The sequence below is a fragment of the Zootoca vivipara genome, chromosome 1 (assembly GCF_963506605.1).
Source record: "Zootoca vivipara chromosome 1, rZooViv1.1, whole genome shotgun sequence".
NCBI classification, from domain to species: domain Eukaryota; kingdom Metazoa; phylum Chordata; class Lepidosauria; order Squamata; family Lacertidae; genus Zootoca; species Zootoca vivipara.
Window position 1 is genome coordinate 84911794 of NC_083276.1, and position 18393 is coordinate 84930186.

At 46.6% G+C, this 18393-nt stretch overlaps 1 protein-coding gene across 1 annotated transcript; it reads right to left on the reverse strand.

Annotated features, from left to right (window-relative positions):
• Positions 1–341: 341 nt before the first annotated feature.
• On the reverse strand, positions 342–16393 carry LOC118082394 (rac GTPase-activating protein 1-like). Its single transcript, XM_060278095.1, has 16 exons — positions 16047–16393; positions 14795–14997; positions 13066–13202; positions 11917–11989; positions 9883–9924; positions 9459–9539; positions 9001–9118; positions 7933–8108; positions 7059–7214; positions 6700–6795; positions 5217–5418; positions 5010–5115; positions 4094–4226; positions 3141–3252; positions 2880–3000; positions 342–2330 (listed from the first exon to the last, which is right to left on the reverse strand). The coding sequence occupies exons 1-16, from the start codon at positions 16126–16128 to the stop codon at positions 2276–2278; spliced, it is 1893 nt and encodes a 630-aa protein (XP_060134078.1). The 5' UTR covers positions 16129–16393; the 3' UTR covers positions 342–2275.
• Between the last annotated feature and the right edge of the window lie 2000 nt (positions 16394–18393).

Here is an 18393-nt window from a genome sequence, read left to right on the forward strand (position 1 = left end):
ATAACAACAACAAGTGACTTGCAATCTTTCCTCTTCAGTAAAAACCAAGGCTTTTGACTATTAAGTCCCCCTAGCAGCAATAGAAGGATTTGCTAGGAGGCAGGTAGCATTTTTCCAGCAGACTTAGTGGAGAGGGTCTCACAGCATGCAGTTTCTCTTCTTGTTGTTGTGTTCATGTTCTTTGAAATAAACTTTCATATTAAGACACAGGCTATATGCAAACAAGCATGATTACCTTTGTTTGTATGCACAAGTTACTTGAATATTCCAGGTAGAAAGTAGAAAGTTGCTGAGGATAGTTACACCTTTTCTTTCAACACCCATCTCGTATCCCACTCTGAGACAGGTAGAGCTATTTTACCCACTGGAGGCCACATGTTCAGTGGCCAGTTGGTGATGCTATTACGTTTCACAGAAGGAGCAATGCAACTCCAGGACAGGGGGCAGCCAATAGGGGGCTCTGCAGATGTTTTGGATTAAAACTGTCATCAGCTCCACCCAGCATGGCCGGTGATTGTAATTGTGGTCCAAAACATCTGGAGGGCACCAGATTGGCTGCTCGCTGCTCCAGGAAGAAAAAAAGCAACTAGCAAGGGCACATTTAAAGGTAGGGGAAGGGGAGAGGATGGACTTATTTGAATGATAAATAGCAAGACTGTCACATACTGATGTTATAGTTTTTATTATGATAGATTGATAATAGAGTGTCTTTATTATTAGGCTATTAGGATCTTCTTGTTCAAGTCTTTTCAAATATATTTATGAAAGAAAAACCCACAATGGAATTTTAATGGGGATCCGAAAATTCAAAACACCCTTTGAAAGCATCCTCATCCACACCCAATTCCCTGCTGTTGACCATGCCTTTAAGGCACTCAGCACCGATTAGAGGGATTTCACTGAGCATTTAGAAGCACAGTTCCCAGCCACTGGAGTAAGGTTGACTCACGCATTGGAAAAGAAGTTCACGCTACAGCTCCTTCCACTCAGCATACTGGGATTCAGTTGGGAGGTCACAAAGGGGAATGATTTGCTAAGTTCCATGGAATCTTTCAGGTGGCAAGAACCCAAAATTCCCTCAGCAAAGTATCGGTACATAAGTTTAGAGCACTGCTGAAATGAGCAGAGAAAGAGAAGGGATAGGGCAGGAGTGAGTCTCAAGAGAGAGAAGGAAAGTGATAAACTGTGTGAGAGACAAAACTGAAACAAAACCAAGTCATTGCTCTGGACAGTCTTTCATCCTTCTTTGATACTGTTTACTTCAGAAGGATATGTGAACATTTTAGCCCCAGGAGACTTCTATGGCATTTTCATAACAGATTGATACAGGGTATAGAGCTAAGAAGTCCTACTTCCTTAAGTTCAGCATCAATTAAGTTCCATCAGTGATTCAGGCACACCCGTTAACAGTAAATAGCCTCACTCAGGGCTGACATGTGGCCAAGCTGGTCAGAGGTACTACTTCTAGGATGATTCTGGGCAGAAGAGATTGATTGGGTGGTGGGCCAGCACAGCAGACACCCCCCCCCACAAACCCCAAATGGAGTAGGCACAGGAGTTACAGAAACTGTAATAAGGGGGGGAAATAGTAACACCAACCTCATGTGCTAGTAAATACCACCACTTCCTGTTTAGCCATTCCAGTTCTTGAGGAAGCTGCCCTCTGTAAACATGTAAGTGCTCTAACAAGGACTGGTAACAGTGTAAATAAAGAGCAAAAATCAGTGATTAAGGTGATGAGGATTCCATTGCTAGAGAAACCTCCAAATGTGCCATGTTTGGTTTTTGAAGACAGCCACCCCACATATCTTGGTTACTGCATCCAACAGAAGGGACAAGGGAGCAAGAGGCTACTGGAGAATCTGACTCTGATCAGAATGAGACCATTAATGAACTGCTCCAGTAAATGACTTTCCTCCACCCACCACATGACACCAACTCAGCCATTCAAGTATAACCAGTAATGGACATGGGGGGAAAGGCACAAAAGGTATGCACGCAAGGTAAGCTGAATCCAGTTTTCACACACACACACCCCAGGGTCCATCATAACAGAGGAAACAGATGGCCCAAGAACATGCCTGGATTTTTCAGCCAACTCAGAAGTCCACAAAACAAGACCAAGGGAGGGAGAAAGGATTGTCAGCCGCCATTAAGAGATAAGGCACAGAGCATCTCCCTATGAAATGTGAGGACACAGGCCTGGAATCTGGAGGTGGCAAGGAAGAGGGTTGCTGGGAGGAAGCCAAGGCAATGCTGGTGCATCAGAGTTGCTTCATGATATTGGAAGTGGGAAGAATTTGCCCGTCTTCTTGGTGCGGGAGGCATTCCTGGCAGAAGACAAAACAGAATGAGTGGGAGACCCCCAGAGTGGACATCTATGGCAGCCTTGGCAGCAGCTCCTCTGGGCAGGTGAAAGGAAGGTCAGAGAACCCTCATAACATGTAGGAGCCTGGTCTCCACACCTCAGGGGCATGGGCACGTGGACAGCTGTGGCAACAAGAGTTGGATAACCCTTCCCAAATAAACCCAGTCCTTATCAAAAGATGGTAGCAGCACTCGATAGCAGCAGGGTTGGGGCATCTTCTTCAGCCGGAAGAAAGCCTTCCCTCATGGGCAACCTTCCTGTTGATGCAAACTAGTGGTGAACAGGGCCGGAAGCAAAAGTGGTCAGAGCAGCAGGTGTGACTTATCTTTGGACTATGACACATTCCAGTTAGGCAAAAGCAGGGAGTGCAGCAAGATCTGTAAGGGGTGTGGCCTGTGGAAAGCCCTGGGAGACCTGATAAGGAGGCCTTGATGGCTGCATTCAACTCACAGGTCCCCCTCCCCTGCCACCCCACAAAATGCACCCCAAGCAGCTGTGCCAGCTCACTTACAAGGGTGGGAAGGTGGTCCCAATGCAGTCCCGTAGCTTATTAGGGAGACAGCCACCTCCTGGGCTCATCTGGATGGTGCTGACTTCAGGGGGAGTCAGAGGAAGGAAGAGCTGGTCTGTGGCTGGAAGGTTGGAGGCAAGTATTAGGTTCAGCTCCTCACCACCACCATCACCAACCTGGTCCCTTGGAGGATCACCAAAACTGAGTAAGGATGGGGCTCTTATATTTCTTCTTCCCCAAGCCACCCACACTTCAATTCACCTTGCTCATTCACGATGCTGGGCTTTTGCACTGAAGGCACCAGGTTTTCCTGCTCTTCTCCCACAAAATGTCTCCAGAACGAAAGAGGCAGTGCTAAGAGATGGGCAACCACCTGTGGGGGAATGGAATCATGTTAGCTTTTGTCTGCTGCCTAATTACGGAAATTCTTCCCTCCTGGCCTTCATTAGCTGGTTTTTGCTTATGTTCCACAGAGGTGTCTATCTGCCCATTGTTTTCACATGGATTCAGTTCTCATCATAAATTTATTGACAATGTGGTAGAGATGAGAGCTTGCAAAAATGCAAGCTTGGAGGAGCAGTGAAAGCTGACACTCTCACAAGCCAATATTTGAAACAAAGCATTCAGAATCATTCTCCGAACTCTCCTACTTGAGATGCAAGAGCATTGATTAAGCAGCAGTTAGTTGCACCCCATTTGTTACCTTGACTTTTGAATTTCTCACTGCAGCTTTCATGCTCTTATGAAATTTTATGGAATAAGGAAGCCATGGCACATAGCAAGGGTTCACTTGCCAAATTTTGCACTGGGCTAAAATTAGCGTTTCTGGGAATCTCAGCTCCCACCCTCCACCTTTTAATATAAAAAAGCAAGTTTCTAGCCCGTAAGACAAAAATATACTATTAAAAATCTGTTTAAAATGCCTGGCAAAGTCTCAGAAGTAAGCAGGATTTCCCACAGTCAGGACTATGTTCCTGCCTTTCTCACAATTAGCAGAAGCATTCCTCCAAGTTCAGGGTACCTTCCCACATTCCATTGAGTACACAAGAGCTACCCTGGTGCAACAAAAATAATTAATCCTCAGTTCCAAACTACATCAGGATTTTGCTTGATGTACTGTCTGAGCATTGTGCAGTCTTTCCTGCAGTCCCACAGAGGGTCAGAAAAAAATTAAACACTGCACACAAGGAACAAATACAGGTCACATCTGTTACCAGGCATTGGCGTGGTGTGTCTTCCATGATGATGCGTGGGGAAGGGCTAGGATTACTGTGCCCCACTAGAGTCGGTCCAAAGATACGTGCTAGGTTGTGCCGGTCCATTCGACACTCAGGGCTCTGCATGACCCTAAGGATAGAGAGATGGATCCATAGAGTCAAAGGCCAAAGCAGAATCCTTCTAACCCAAAGGTACAAAACCCAGCTATATTCATAACATTCAGAGTGTCCATAACATGGATGGTGGGCATCACAGCAGGGTCAGAAACCATGGTTCATGCAGGCCACACAATGGGTGAAGCAACCAAGCCCACAACACAAGACAAATTGCAGGGGACAGGATTAGACAAAACCCCTCATTAGCAGAAAATGTATTCTTGACACCCCTTGATGCAACGGATATCCATTATGTTTGTTTCTTTTAAGTGAGAAGTGCATTATCTGCTGTAGCAAATTAAGTGTCCCAAAATAGGTTTCTGAACAGTTACTGAGGATCCAATCAATGAACAGAAAAGAGTGGTGTTCAAACCTATTGTGCAAGACAGGAAAATATTCACAGTAGGAAGTGGTGCAGTCAGCACTTTCAACAAGGATTGATGATGGAACAACTGTCAGATACTTATCTGCTTGCCCTTGTACAGAGTAAGAAAATTAAGAAAAGGAAGACATTCACCTTTATGGAATGAAATGTAAAGGCCTCTGCCTTTACAAATGGGGAAGCAAATTCACAACACTGCTAGGATCCTAACATGCAGAAACAGTATTATGTTGTTTCAAAAGAAAATGCGTGGCCTGAACATTCAGTGACACCCTTTGCCAAGATAGAAACCTCCACCATGTTGAGGGAAAGTTTTGCACATTTTAGAGTCCTAGGTATCTCCTTCAAGCCTAAAATCTGCCCTCACCAGCTTACCTATGGAGATGCAGCACCAGAAAAGCCAGAGTGTCCCTATTGGCCAGAGGCAACTTCATCACAACATGGCAGAGTGCAGTCTGGCGAGCAGCTTCATCTGGGATTTCTGGGTGGGAAGAAAATAGTGCTATGAGGTTGTTGGGGTGGTGGTTCATTACTACCACTCCAGAAAAGGCACTTTCCACCTACAGCCTTGTCCAAACTCACCTGAAGCATGCAGGAAGGCAGGGTGCAGGGCAAAGGTCACTAGAGGTTCCTTCAGGCTCCTCAGAAAGTCCTTGAGAACCCCACAGATCACATTGACATCAGCCACCTGGTCCAGTGAGGGAAGCGCTCCTCTGGCACAAAGCAGCTTGCGCTTCCATTCTCTAACGAGGTGCTCTGAACCTGGCACTCTGTATAGCCCGGTCTGCAGATGACGGGGAGCAAAAGACAAGAGGAACAGATGCACACACACAAGCTTGTAACGGCCACTAAGGTACGGTCCCAGACGGCACTTCAGGCCTGGAATCACTACCACTAGTCAGAAGCATCTGCTGGCACCATTTTGTGGCCTTGCCTCTTTCTGCTTTTTAAAGACTTCACAGCCATTTTGTGTAATGCTGCACCCTCATGGATACTTTAGGACTTGAAATTTGAAAGACAGGACCTTGGATTGGGCCTGGAAGTATATAATTAAATTCTGTGGCTGGATAAAAACAGGCAGTGGGTATGCAAGCCCATCTCCCACCACCAGTAAGGCGGGTAGCAGAGGCAGAGAGTTCCAGGCCTAGGGAGAGGGTCAGAGCAGGCAACACCAACACAGGATGCCAAATGAGAAAGCTCAGAGCATGCAGAATGCAAAGAACGAGGGCACCAGATTGGCTGCTCGCTGCTCCAGGAAGAAAAAAAGCAACTAGCAAGGGCACATTTAAAAGTGGGAGAAGGGGAAAGGATGGACATTCCTAAACATTAGGAAGAACTTCCTGACGGTAAGAGCTGTTCAGCAGTGGAATTTGCTACCAAGGAGTGTGGTGGAGTCTCCTTCTTTGGAGGTCTTTAAGCAGAGGCTTGACAGGCATATGTCAAGAAAGCTTTGATGGAGTTTCCTGCTTGGCAGGGGGTTGGACTAGATGGCCCTTGTGGTCTCTTCCAACTCTATGATTCTATGATAAGGAGAACAGTAGCAGCATAGATCAGAAGAAAGATTATGAAGAGCCTAGAGAGGCTGAGAGAAATTTGGGGGAGGAAACATAGCCAGTGAACAGAAATATACATATTAAAATGCATTAGAAAACCAAACAACCAGCCAAGATAAAAAAGGAAAAGGAAGATCAGAAGTCAGGAGAAGCAAGTGAACTAAATGCAACACCTCTATCCCAACAGGGGATATTAGGGGGAAAAGGAAAATATCACATAAGTTGCGCAGTGACAGAATTAGATGTGGAAATCCAGGTTTATGACAGGTAAGAGTAAACCATTATAAGCTTTGAAGCTGTAGCTACTTAAGAAAACCACAGCACTTCAGTAAACCACAAGTAGGACAAGAAGGGTAATGTGGAATGGAAATCTGGTTTGACTGGTATATGAGAGAGAAAGAGAAAGAGAGAAAGAGAAAGAGAAAAAGAGAAGAGATCCAGAACATAATAAAACAGCAGCTCAACCAGCCTTTCAGAGCCCCACTGTTGGGCCCCCCCACAAACGCACTTACCTCCTTCAGGCCACGCCTTTCCACTTGATTCACACACTGGATGACTAGTGGGGGCACCAGAGGTGGCGTGGAGGGTGCAAAATCTGCCAGAATGCCCTGAGAGAAGACACGGAGAACCTTAGAAGAGGCAACTGGTAGTCGGGGGCATACTGTCTGACAGTGGAGGAAGAACACAGGCATTGTGGCTAGTAGCCATTGATCACGGCTAGTAGCCATCAATGTGGATTGGGGAGAAACAGCTCAGCCACACCTGCCACACACAAGTCACCCCAGCCACCCGAATTGCTCTTGCCCCCGGCAAAGCCGCCAGCACTGAAATCAAAGCCCCACAAGCTCCCATCTCAGGGAACCGTCCTCACCTCTCTCACTCTGGGGGAGGCAGTCAGCCTGCACACGGACGGGCAGCGTTCTTTGCACTCAGGATGCACTACAAGCTGGCAGGGCCGACATTTCAGGGCCACCTTCCCAAAGCGCAGGCGGGATTTGCAAACCGCACACGACTCCAGGCTGATCATCTTGTAGCCAGTGAAGAGGGAAGAGCATTAGATGAGCACAGCAGAGATCAAGAGGACAAAGACAACAGGCTTCCCATAGCTTGCCCATTTGTACAATATCCCTGTATCTTGAATTTGTCCCATGGAGCTCTTGGATTTATTTATTGCGTTTATACACTGCCTTTCTGCCAAAGCGGTTGACAGTTTTAAAAAATCAAATAAATGATATAAAAAGTATAGTTGGCCCGGGGGTAGGTGGGGATGGGAGAGTCCAACTGGCACAGGCTCTGGTGTCACCCCTGCCTGCCCCCCACCCCACCCCAATCTCTTCTTCATCTCCAGAAGGTAGGTGGTAGGCCCCTCCAGAATGGAGCTTTTATTGTAGGTATATTCCACATGTTACTGGCATGATCGTTAGTTCCTTAGTGGTGGATTTGTACTGGAGCACTCACACATCATTCCACTTTATCAGCTATCCTGCAATACTTTCAAAATGTTACTGCATTATTGCCATCAGGAAGAGCACTCTTGGGTAAAACAGAAGCAGACCTTTTGTGGTATGGTGTTACAGGATTTCAACAGGAAGTTATGGGACTTGCATGCATTGGAAACAAATGCAGACAGTTGGCTTAGGGAGAACCCAGTCAACCTAGCATTAAGAGCAATTGAAAGCATCCCAGCAGATAAGCACTCCAGCTGAGGGCGTTGCTGAGAGGCAGCCCTGTTCTTCTTTTCTCACCGTCTTGGAAGTAAAGTGGTGCTCTTGGAGGGGTGGTGTTCCCTGTGCGGAAGAAGGAGAAAAGGGGTCCTGAACACCCCTCAACTCAGTCCTAATCTTCGTGCCAATGGCGTCACTCTCAGCCTGGCTATTACTTCTGCCTGACCCCTCACTGCTGCCCCAGACGGAAGTGATGTCTGTGGAGACAAGACCACACATCAGAGACACATTTAAAGACATGGACACTTTAGTCCAGCATTCAAGTTGGCACCTCTCAGAAGGCATTGTTGGATCTTAGTACTGGTCTACCTACATCCATCTGCAGACTCCCATTTGGAGGATGATACCCTGGGGGTGCAGAAGCCCACAATCAAGAGCTCAGTGTGACTGCTATGTGTGGACGGAGTTGGCCAGGAACTTGGGCTAAGGTGGGGCAGACAACTTGCTCAATCCCCTCCAGTGGTCCTGGGCTTGGGAGCATGGTGGCAGCCAACAGACAGGTGGGAGAATGGACTCAAAAGTTTGCAAACCAGACCCCACCTTTAAAGGAGAGGGAGACAAGCTAAATATCTCCCTGCTCCTCATAAAGCCATTCTGACTATTCTAGCTCCTATGAATACATACCTCCACCTCTGAGATCACTATTAAACCATTCGGAAACACTCAGGGTTTGCCTGCCAGTCTCTTGCACATAACGTTGCTCATGGTTTCGTGGTTCCATCCCTCCTCCTCCTTTAAACCAGCACCACCTCCTAACATGTTTGGACTGCACACCCTTTCTTCAAAGGAAAGGCATAAGTACCCTGAGCATGTGCTGAGTAGATTCCCTATCCCCACTTGCAACTAAGGAAAATGGGATGGAGATGAGGAGCCCAGGTAGACCAGGATCTTTCGCCCCTTCACTGTCCCCAACTCCCCTTACAGCTTTCTGGGAACAGCCCATTTTCCATTTTGGAAACAGAAAAGCTTATTGCAGCATATTCTCTAATTCTACTGCTAAACCCACTGCCAACACTCATTACCTAACCATGTCTGCCCACTTTCAAAACAGGCCAGGCCACACCCAAAAAAGGAGGAGGGAAGAGGCACCTGAGCGTGTGGAGAGGCAACGGCTCTGCTGGGATCGGCGACGGGGCACCACAGCAATAGGGGGCAAAACGTGGGCAGTGGCTCCCGATCTCAGAGTCGCCACAGACATCTCATTGGCCTGGCAAGATTGGAGGGGAGAATGATGAATGGTAGTGTTGATCAAACCCCTTTAAATGAAGGATGCAGGATTATTCACACACACACACACACACACACACACACACACACACACACACACGTTCAAAGGAATCTTAACCCCCTCAGTTTTACTTGAAGCTTCATTGCCTTGTTTGATCATGCCACGTGTAACACATACCCTGCTGTGCAATCTACCACATTGCAATATCTTTGTATCAGAGCCATTTATTATCAGAGCAAATTTTGCAACGGCGTCAAAGGTTGCAGGCTGGGTCTTCCCTCGCACAGAGATAAGCACAAGGGCACTGCCAGGTACTTACGCTAGGAGGCGGAGGTGACACAGATATTCGTGCAGATTTGGTTGTTGACACTGGCTGAATCAGGGGCATGAGGGAGGAGCACTGGTGGAGAGAAAGAGGTGTGAGTGCAACAGGAAGACAGATCCACGTTATTCCGGGTGGGGAAAGCTCAGCACAAATTGCTTGCCGTTTCCCACCCTACAGACTATCAACAAGACAGAGCAAAGTAAATGGCGGGATACAGATGAAGACGTTTTCAAATATTTGAATGTGTAATTAGAATCGCATATGGGTAAGGAAGATTTATCTCCTCCTGTCCAGTTGTGGTCTCTGATGAAACAGATGTTTGAGGCAGGCACACAGAACTAATATAGGACGTGTGCTTCAGTTCTGGAATGTGTGGCAGCTGAAGGACAGGATGCTTCCCAACACCACCTTCACTTACCCCTTTGTCTCTGCCTTTGAGGGATTTTATTACTTCCAAATCCTAGAAGAAAACAGAAAAGGAAGGAAAAGCTTGAGAGAGGATGTAGACACATTTGTAGCTCATAAGCTACTTAAAATGATGGCGCACCCTGAGCTTGAGCACTTCTTCCCATCTCAAGTTTTGAACTGTGTGTATACATACATACATATGTATCATTTTAAAAGCTTCTGCAGATAGCCCCCTGTATCAGATTGTATCTAGATCCCAGAAGCCTCTTCAGCATTCACAGTATGCACACGTGTTTCAATGGCTGTAAGAATCTGTGTACTTGCATTCATCAACAACACACATGTATCTTATGAAGGTTCCATATTCTTGTTTTCTGCAAGAAGCTACCCTAAACCCTGGTATTCTGGCTACAGTCAAGCAGAATGCTGATGTGCTTTTAGTTTGTTGCTGTTTTTTTAAAAAAAGTTGTAATTGTTTTTACTTTATGTAAAGTATTTTGAGTGTTGTTGTTTTTTTAACCATCAAGTAGTATACCAATTTTAATAAATAAATAAAATAAGCACAGAGTTGCCTACGATCTGCATTAGAAGGTGCGCCTGCCTCCATCATAATTAACTTTGCAGAGGAATTTGTTTATCCAGGCATTTGGGGGACAAGGAAGAGTTCCTGGCAACCCCATGACAATTGGATGGAAGAATGTTTTGAACTGTAATTGATTTTAGAATGTTTTGAACTGAAGCTGTGTTCATATGCTTTTAGCTATTTTTAGAATGTTTTTGCTTAATTTTAAAGTTGTGTATCTGTTTGCTGACCTGGGGAGGAAGAGAGAGGTATTAATGCAATAATAAATACGCAAATAAACAATGCAACTGAATTTCATCTGCCATGGTATCTGGCTCCAAATAATCTGTGCTCTCATTAGAACAAGGTGCCCATTTCTCACCCCAAAACAGCAAATAAATGTTTGAACCTATGAAGGGTGTTGGCAACTTGCTTTACACAAATACACACCAGTTAGGTCAAAGGCTGGTTTAGTCCTGCTCCTCCTCACATAGTTTAGTCTTTTTAAAAATGGCAAAGCTATTTTGCTTTCCCTTGTTGTTGCTAGAATAGTTGCAAGACTGCTCTGGAAATCTGGGAAGAAGGAGGTGGTCATGATGGTGCTGCAATACATGCACTTGGCAATAGTTGCTCTCCACAGCTAGCTTTCCCTAGTTCAAACCAAATTCTACTAACAATGTTGCATAACTGGTTCTCTCCCCGTAGAACAGAAAACTTTGTAGTTGTACAGTACTGTTTGGGGCATACAAGTGCCACAAGGGTGTTTTCAGACTGTTGCTCTTTATATGTCACATGCATCTCATCCCTTCGGTGACCAAGCATAATTCCTCCAGAAAGAGTACCGTATTTTTTTGTGTATAATTTTGGGGGACTCAAAATTAAGAAAATGGGGGGAGATTGCCAAGAGTTGTTAAGCTTTTTTAGGGCAATTGCCCAGAGTTGTTGAGCTTTCTTTAGGGGAGGATTTACAAAAATCGCTCACCCGCCGCACATACACTGACAATCTCATGCATTGCCGGGGCCACCCAATTGCCGTAGCGGCAGCCAATCGCCAAAAACCCTTGCCACAACCACCAATCAGCCGCCCTATTGCCGCTAAGAAACTCCAACTCATGGCAGCAGCCAATCGCATGTCCCCCCTCAGCACTACCCGTGTATAAGACGAGCCAAGATTCTTAACATTATTTTTTAATTTTAAAAAACTCCTCATCTACTACATGGAAAAATATGGTACTTTGTTTCATACCCACCCCCTTGCACGTACATTGCCTCTATTCATATCAATGTGTATTTCTGAAAAGATACACCAACATGCAGTTCCTGTTGCAGGTAGTACATGGGGCTCCATCTATTTCAAGTGTGAAGTCTTGGCTTCTGCTCTTGTAGAGCGCAGAGATCTCAGACAACAGTAACCAGTCTGGCTGAGCCCTGGAGCTTTCAGTTCTGACCTGGCAAGCCTGGGAGGAAGCGGTGCTTACTTACCACTTCGTCATCCGAGTGATCAAAACTGATGTCAGAGATGATTGAGGTGCCAAGTCCTTCCACTGCAGACGGCCTTCAGAGAAGAGTAACACAGGGGCTGTATCACAAATAACAGCCTCGCATCACGCCTGTCTCTCCCACTCTTGCTATATAGCTCAGCTCTTCTAATCCAATATCTTCTCCAAACACCCATCATTGTTTTAATTTTTTAATGTGGGGATAGCATTGTGGGAAAGCTACATTTTGTTTTCATTCAGTCCCTTTCTTTGCAAGGACCCCATGATGAAGGTTAGACAGTCGTGGCAAAAGAAACGTTTAATCAAGTTTATTGTAAGTTTATCGTTCTAGCCAAAAGCCATGACAAGTTATCACAGTTGCTGTGTTGTTCTGGCATTGTGGGTTCGCATATGAACTAGTCGCCTATCATTATTGCTATTTTCCATATGCAGGTCAAGGGGTCCCTTCAAACCTATAGAATTGTCACTTGGTTTTTTTTTAATACTACTTCTCAATCATAGAAGCCAACTCCTAGGGGCCAAAGGGTCTTTGCATCCCCACTAAAATAGTTGATGGGCATTGCCATGCAAATGGTGTGGTTGCACTGTGTCATTTGATGAATCATGCAGGGCGGGGCCTACCTGGGCCCCCACAATATTTTATTCAAGTTGGCACCCCTGTTCTCAATGTGCCTATTCACACCAGTATATCGGTATTTAATTTGAAAGCCTTTTGCCCCAAATTGTGTGTGTGTGTGTGTGTGAGAGAGAGAGAAAGAGAGAGAGAGAGAGAGAGCGCAATGGATGTGAGAAGATGGAATGATTGTACCTGCACATCTGCATCACCAGAAACTTTCTGCAAATAGTAATAATTTGACTCTATCCATTACTGGAACCAGTAAATCTAGACAGCAGGAATTAGCCAATTAAGCTGAGAGGGAAAACTGATCTGCTGTGTGTTTGGGCTATAGAATGTATATACAACTGTTTGATTGAATTTCATTTATTGTCTGATTTGTGGCATGTGTGAAACCAGAGATTTACATATGTCCATTTAAAGAAACAAAAATATATAGACAGGACTCAGGGACTGATTCACTTGCCTGAGAGAAGCTGCAGTATCAGCTGTCTGAAGTACTCCCTTGTCACTCACCGTTTGCCAGGCAGCAGGGTGCTGCGGCGGAAACACGGCCTGTCTAAAGCTGCCAGGGCTGAGTGCTGGTCCTCATTGAAAGGACTGATTTGTGAATCAGCCATCAGGTAGTCATAGATAAGCTGCAGTTTGCGCTCCTAAGAGGGATGAAAAGAGGTGGTGGTGAGTGGAACAATGGAGACCCTGTTGGAATGAAGAATGTAGCAGTCTTCAAGTGCAGCCTCTTTGCAGCTGTAACCATGTTCAGACTGGTACATCCCTCCTTAGGGTGTGTGTGGGGGGCATCTAGTTCTCCCAAGCCAACCTAATGCAAGTGAACTGTTTTTGCCTGGGATGCATTTCCAGGACTGCAATTGACTATGCACTAAATACATCCAAGTTCTGTGCTCCCAAAGTCCAAAATTCTGCAGTCTTAATTTCTAGAGAACAGTGAATTTCCACTTGCTTGCTGCATAGTTCAGTGTCTAAGCTATTGAGTTGCATCAGCTCCTGGCAGCTTTTATGAGACCTGAAACAGCACAGCTGTAGTTGCTATGGTGCAGCAGTCCATCTATTGTGCCACACTAGCTTCTATTCGGGTCGTGCTTAAAACTTCCTTCTTGCTCCAGCCATATCTCTTTAGTTCCCAAGTTCTGTGGCAGCAGCTCCCCACTCCAGGTTTAGATATTATTCTTCCCAGCATGCATCACTCTGACATAACACAAACCATTCACCTACTAGGCTTTATCACCCTAAGAACATAATAAGATGGGCATCATTATTTGGTTGGAATCTTATTTGCTCTTGTTTTCTGCTGTTGCTTTTCTGCATATGAATTTTACTTTTTATTGTTACCCACCCTGGAAGTCGTTTTTGGCAATGAAGAGTGGGATACAGGTACTTAAAGTTAAATAGTCTTCTTGATCAGACTAAAGGTCCTGTAACCTGTTTCTCAGAGAGTGCCTCTGGAAACCCTAGCCCTTTGGATGGGATAGCCCTCTCTTGCTATTGTCCCCACCACCACCAATTGGTATTCAGAAGCCTGCTACCTCAGAACTGGAAGCAGTACAATCATGATAGGCAGCAATTGATAGCCTTATACAGGGGTCGGCAATCCCTCTGTGGGCCAGATTGCACATGCACCCGCGATTTCCAGCATCTGCACAGATGCGATTTCCGGCGTTTGCACGTGCGCAGATGCGATTTCCAGCACCGTGGAAGTGAGTCCCCACACTGCACTGGTTTAGTGCAGCGGGCGGGGACATGCCGAGTGGGTGGCTCAGTTCGGGGGCGGCTCATGGGCGGCTTAAATGACCCCCGTGGGCTGCTTGTGGCCCATGGGCCTTAGGTTGCCTACCCCTGGCCCTATACATCATGAATTTATCTTTAAAAGCCATATAAACTGGTGGCTGTTGCTACACCTTGCTACACCTTAATTAGGAGCTTGTGAAGAACTACGTAGGGAAGTGCTATAGCTCAGTGGTAAAGCATCTGCTTTGTATGCAGATAGGTTCAATCCTTGGCATCTCCAGGTAGGACTGTCATTGCTTCCTGGCCCCTGGAAAGTCGGCGCTTCCAGTCGATGTAGACAAGTACCAAGCTAGATGGACCAAAACCCTGAACACAGTACAAGGCAGCTTCCTTATGGTCTGCCCTGAATCAGCTTCATTTAATGGCCTCAGTTTCTAACATGAGAAGGGGAGGAAAAACTCCCCCCATCTACTTTTCTCCACCATCCCCCTCCAAGAACCTGCTTTTCCAGCTCAGCTTCTGCCCGATGCCTTTTCTTCATCTCCACCTCCACTTGGTTGCGGGCGTGTTTCAACTTCACTTCCAGGACTGAACGTTCGGACTCCGACTGGCGCAGCTTCTCCCTTGCTCCCTGCAAGTCACAATTCAGGCGGTAGCATCGCTGGCGCATCCCCTCGAGACATTTGGCAATCTGGAGGCAGTCTAGAGAGGCCAGGAACAAGCATTATGACATCCACAAGTGTTCTCCATGAGGTAACAGCAATGAAAAAGAGAACTAACTGTGTGGAGTGGACTCTTTCTAAGTAAACGTGCCATTCTAGAAGAGCTCAAGAACAGCTGAATGCAGTGGCTACAAATTATGGGGGTGCCATTTTATTTAACACACTTTATATGCTGCTTGATTGTGAAAATCTCTTAGTGGTGGGCAAGGTCAGAGGCATAAGAGGATGGAGCAACAGGTGTGGACACCAGCCTTTGTACGGGAGAAGTCAGAGGCAAATAAAAGACATGGTCAGAGTTCAAGGGCATATGCCAGACAGGCAAAAGCACTTGAGTGTGGTGATAGTTAGTTTAGCCCAGGAACAGTCCTGAGGGCAAGACAGAGGGACCTGGAGGGCCACATTTTGCCTCTGGGCCTGAGATTGTCCACCCCCTCTAGCAGGATATAAAGAAAGACAACACTGGAACCTGTTTCCATGCACGGCTTAGTGCCAGGATCGACACACAAACTATTTTTGTAACACAAAACCCGACAACACTGAAAAATGCTCACAAACACAAAACAAAGCCAGGCCACAAATCAAAGGAAGTGGGAACTGTTGTCATGGCAATGTGAGCCCAAGAATGAGCAGCAGGGGGGTGCTTTTATTCGGTTCAGTAACAACATAATTACAAGCAATCTAAATATATCAGCTAGCTTAGTACTGTAATGCCATTAACATTCAAATAATGAACAGCTACATACTTGTCAGCCAAGCCCAATCTCTCTGCATTGACTGGGCAGAACAACAAAAGGTTGTTCTGTTAACACTTACTTCTTAACTGGGCAATGGGTGAGAATGCAGTTTGCAAGTTTTCTGCACTTCAAATAAAATTTGTATTTTAGAATAGAACATCATCTCAAAAATCACTGAAGTTTCAGGCTGCAGCCCCCCAAGGCATTGTGTGCATTGCTTAATGCACGTCAAGCACCATTAGCAATATGTTCAGATTTGTCAAAGGCAAAGAAAGGAGAACCTTGGCCAACCCACCTAGTTCAATGCTGCTGTTGAACTCTATGAGTCTCAAGAGCTGGTCCATGTGGCGCATCAGCTGCGGGCACAGGCGATTCATCCTGCTAAAGATACAAGGGTTGAGAGGGAAGCAAAGGCACTCTGGGCTTCAAAAATCAGTTAGGGAGTGAAGAACAGGCAACACCCAAGTATGTGTAGGCCCCAGCCCCGTAGGGGCCCAACACCTTTAGTGTATGCAAAACACTAACAAAGGAAAAGCTTCTCCTGAGCATGTACAGAGAGAGTCTTTGCTATGCCACTTCCACCCAACCCCTTCACTTTTAAAGCAGCTTCCAGAAACGAAGTCCTGATATGCTGTGAAGAGGAGGCCTAGCCAGAGGAACCACTTAACATTTTCTTTATCTAAGAAAACATCCTCAGCAAATCTATATACATTATAATACAGAAAGGAGGGGGCAGGAGAGCGTATTATATCCCACTTACACTTTACTAGGGTATAGAGACTCCAGTCAGGCGAATATGGAAACACACTGACTGCTCGCCGAACAAATTAAGAGCATCAATGAATCAGCACCTGAGGTAACAAGCCATATTACTACAGCCACCCACACAAAGCATCCTCCGCCATCTAAGAACCACTGGGTGAGCCGCGGCGTGTTTTTAAGCAACCCGCCTACTTAGAAAGCGCCACCCATCCCCGGGATTAAAGCTGGGAGCCAATTCGGCCTCTTTTTAAGGAGGGACGGGGATCTCGGCAATAAACCCCCGCCGCTTTGGAAGCCTTTCTTTTCTGCTCAGCTACCAGCGGCCCGTCAAAAGTTGTTGCGACTTCTCAGCCCTTTCTGGCTGTGGGTGGCTAGGCCTCGTCCTCAGCAAAGATGTGGGTACACTGGCTCTTTAACAGGTGAGGGGGTTTCCCTCCTCGCCCCGCCCAGACCTGAGCGGCAAAGAATCTCAAGCCCATCGCTCCAAAGGCAGTAGTGGCGTAGGAGACTTTCTCTAGGTTTCTGTGGCACTTTAAAAGCGAGCGCGTCTCCAGGGGGCTGAAGCACGTGCGGAACCCCATCTCCTTCGGTACTTGGGCCACGAAGCTTCCACGACCTTCCTGAAGTCGGGGGAGGCTCCATTCCGGAGCAGGTGGGCGCCACCTTTTCGCCTATACCGGTACCTTGAAGCCCAAGATGCTCGCATTACCAACGGCATTCCTCCTCGCGAGGGGCCGCTGTCCATCCATTTGCACTTTCGGCATCTGCTCCCGGCTGCAGGCAATACCCGCCCGCCCCCAACCACGTGCACATTCCCCGGCCACTCAAGACATCACGCTGTGCTTCTGAGGAAGGGGCCTGCAGCCCGTGAAACTTTGTCTCTACGTCTTTTAAGGTGGTGCTAGGCTCCTTGATTTCATTTCCCCATCTCCAGTGTACCTGGGCATTTTGGTCAGGGGTGTGATTGGGTCAGAGGTCCTGGAATCACTACCCACAGCGATTCTGCAGGGGAGCCTGCCACTTTCTGGGATTTATAGTTTGTTGGACTCGTGTGTCTTCCTTCGACGTTCAGAGGCACAGCACCTCCAGCACATCCTTCCCTGTCCTTCCTTTAGCATTCCAATCCAGCGATAATTGGGTCCCTCTGGTACTCTCTCCATTCCACTAGGCTTCGATCATGCCCGCTATAGCTATGCTTGCCTTTAAATCCCAGCACTCCAGCTCTTGAATATTCTAGCAAGGCAAGTTGCTGCCTCTTAACCTAACCTCACATGGTTGTGGGGATTAAATAAGGATGGGGAGAAGTAGGTACACCATATATTGAGCTCCTTGGAGAAAAAGGTAGGAGATGATGATGGTGGTGGTGATGATGGTATAAACATGGTTTCTCTCTTCCAAAGGTCTCAGGCACCTGCACTTTCATTACCTAGTTCTATTCCACCACTATTTGGGCAATACCAAACAGTTTCACTCCCATCCTTTAAGGATGATTTATTCTGGACCGGATGCCCTTCAGCGCCTGTCAGCTTTCCTCCAGCCACCTTTTCAGCTACAGAGCTATCCTAATAAGGGTAGGCCAAATTCAAAGGAGGAAAGTGCTGAGAGTGGCAAACACTGGGTTGGGGGAGCAGGGTGCTTCATCCAGACTAGCAGTGCTCAGCTAGCAATGCCAAGCAGAAAGTGAGAGGCCTGGCAGCCATCTGGGTCTGAGAACATTGTCATGGATGCAGCTGCCCCCCCCCCAAATCAATAGAAATACTTAACTGAGGTTCTGCCCCCCTAACATGAAGCCTGCCCACCCCCAACATGAATCGTGGCTATGGCCATGAACATTGTGTACAGTGTTTAAACCCAGATCCCACTTACAATAACAGGGGCCA

What these genes read in the sequence shown, in the direction of transcription:
- LOC118082394 (XM_060278095.1), bottom strand. Translation starts at nt 16,128, where the DNA reads ATGAATCGCCTGTGCCCGCAGCTGATGCGCCACATGGACCAGCTCTTG. An exon ending in TCAAAGGCAGAGACAAAGGG is followed by an intron (nt 9,540 to 9,882) that starts GTAAGTGAAGGT and finishes TCTCTCCACCAG; the next exon opens with TGCTCCTCCCTCATGCCCCT. An exon ending in TGCCTTCCTGCATGCTTCAG is followed by an intron (nt 5,116 to 5,216) that starts GTGAGTTTGGAC and finishes CTTCCCACCCAG; the next exon opens with AAATCCCAGATGAAGCTGCT.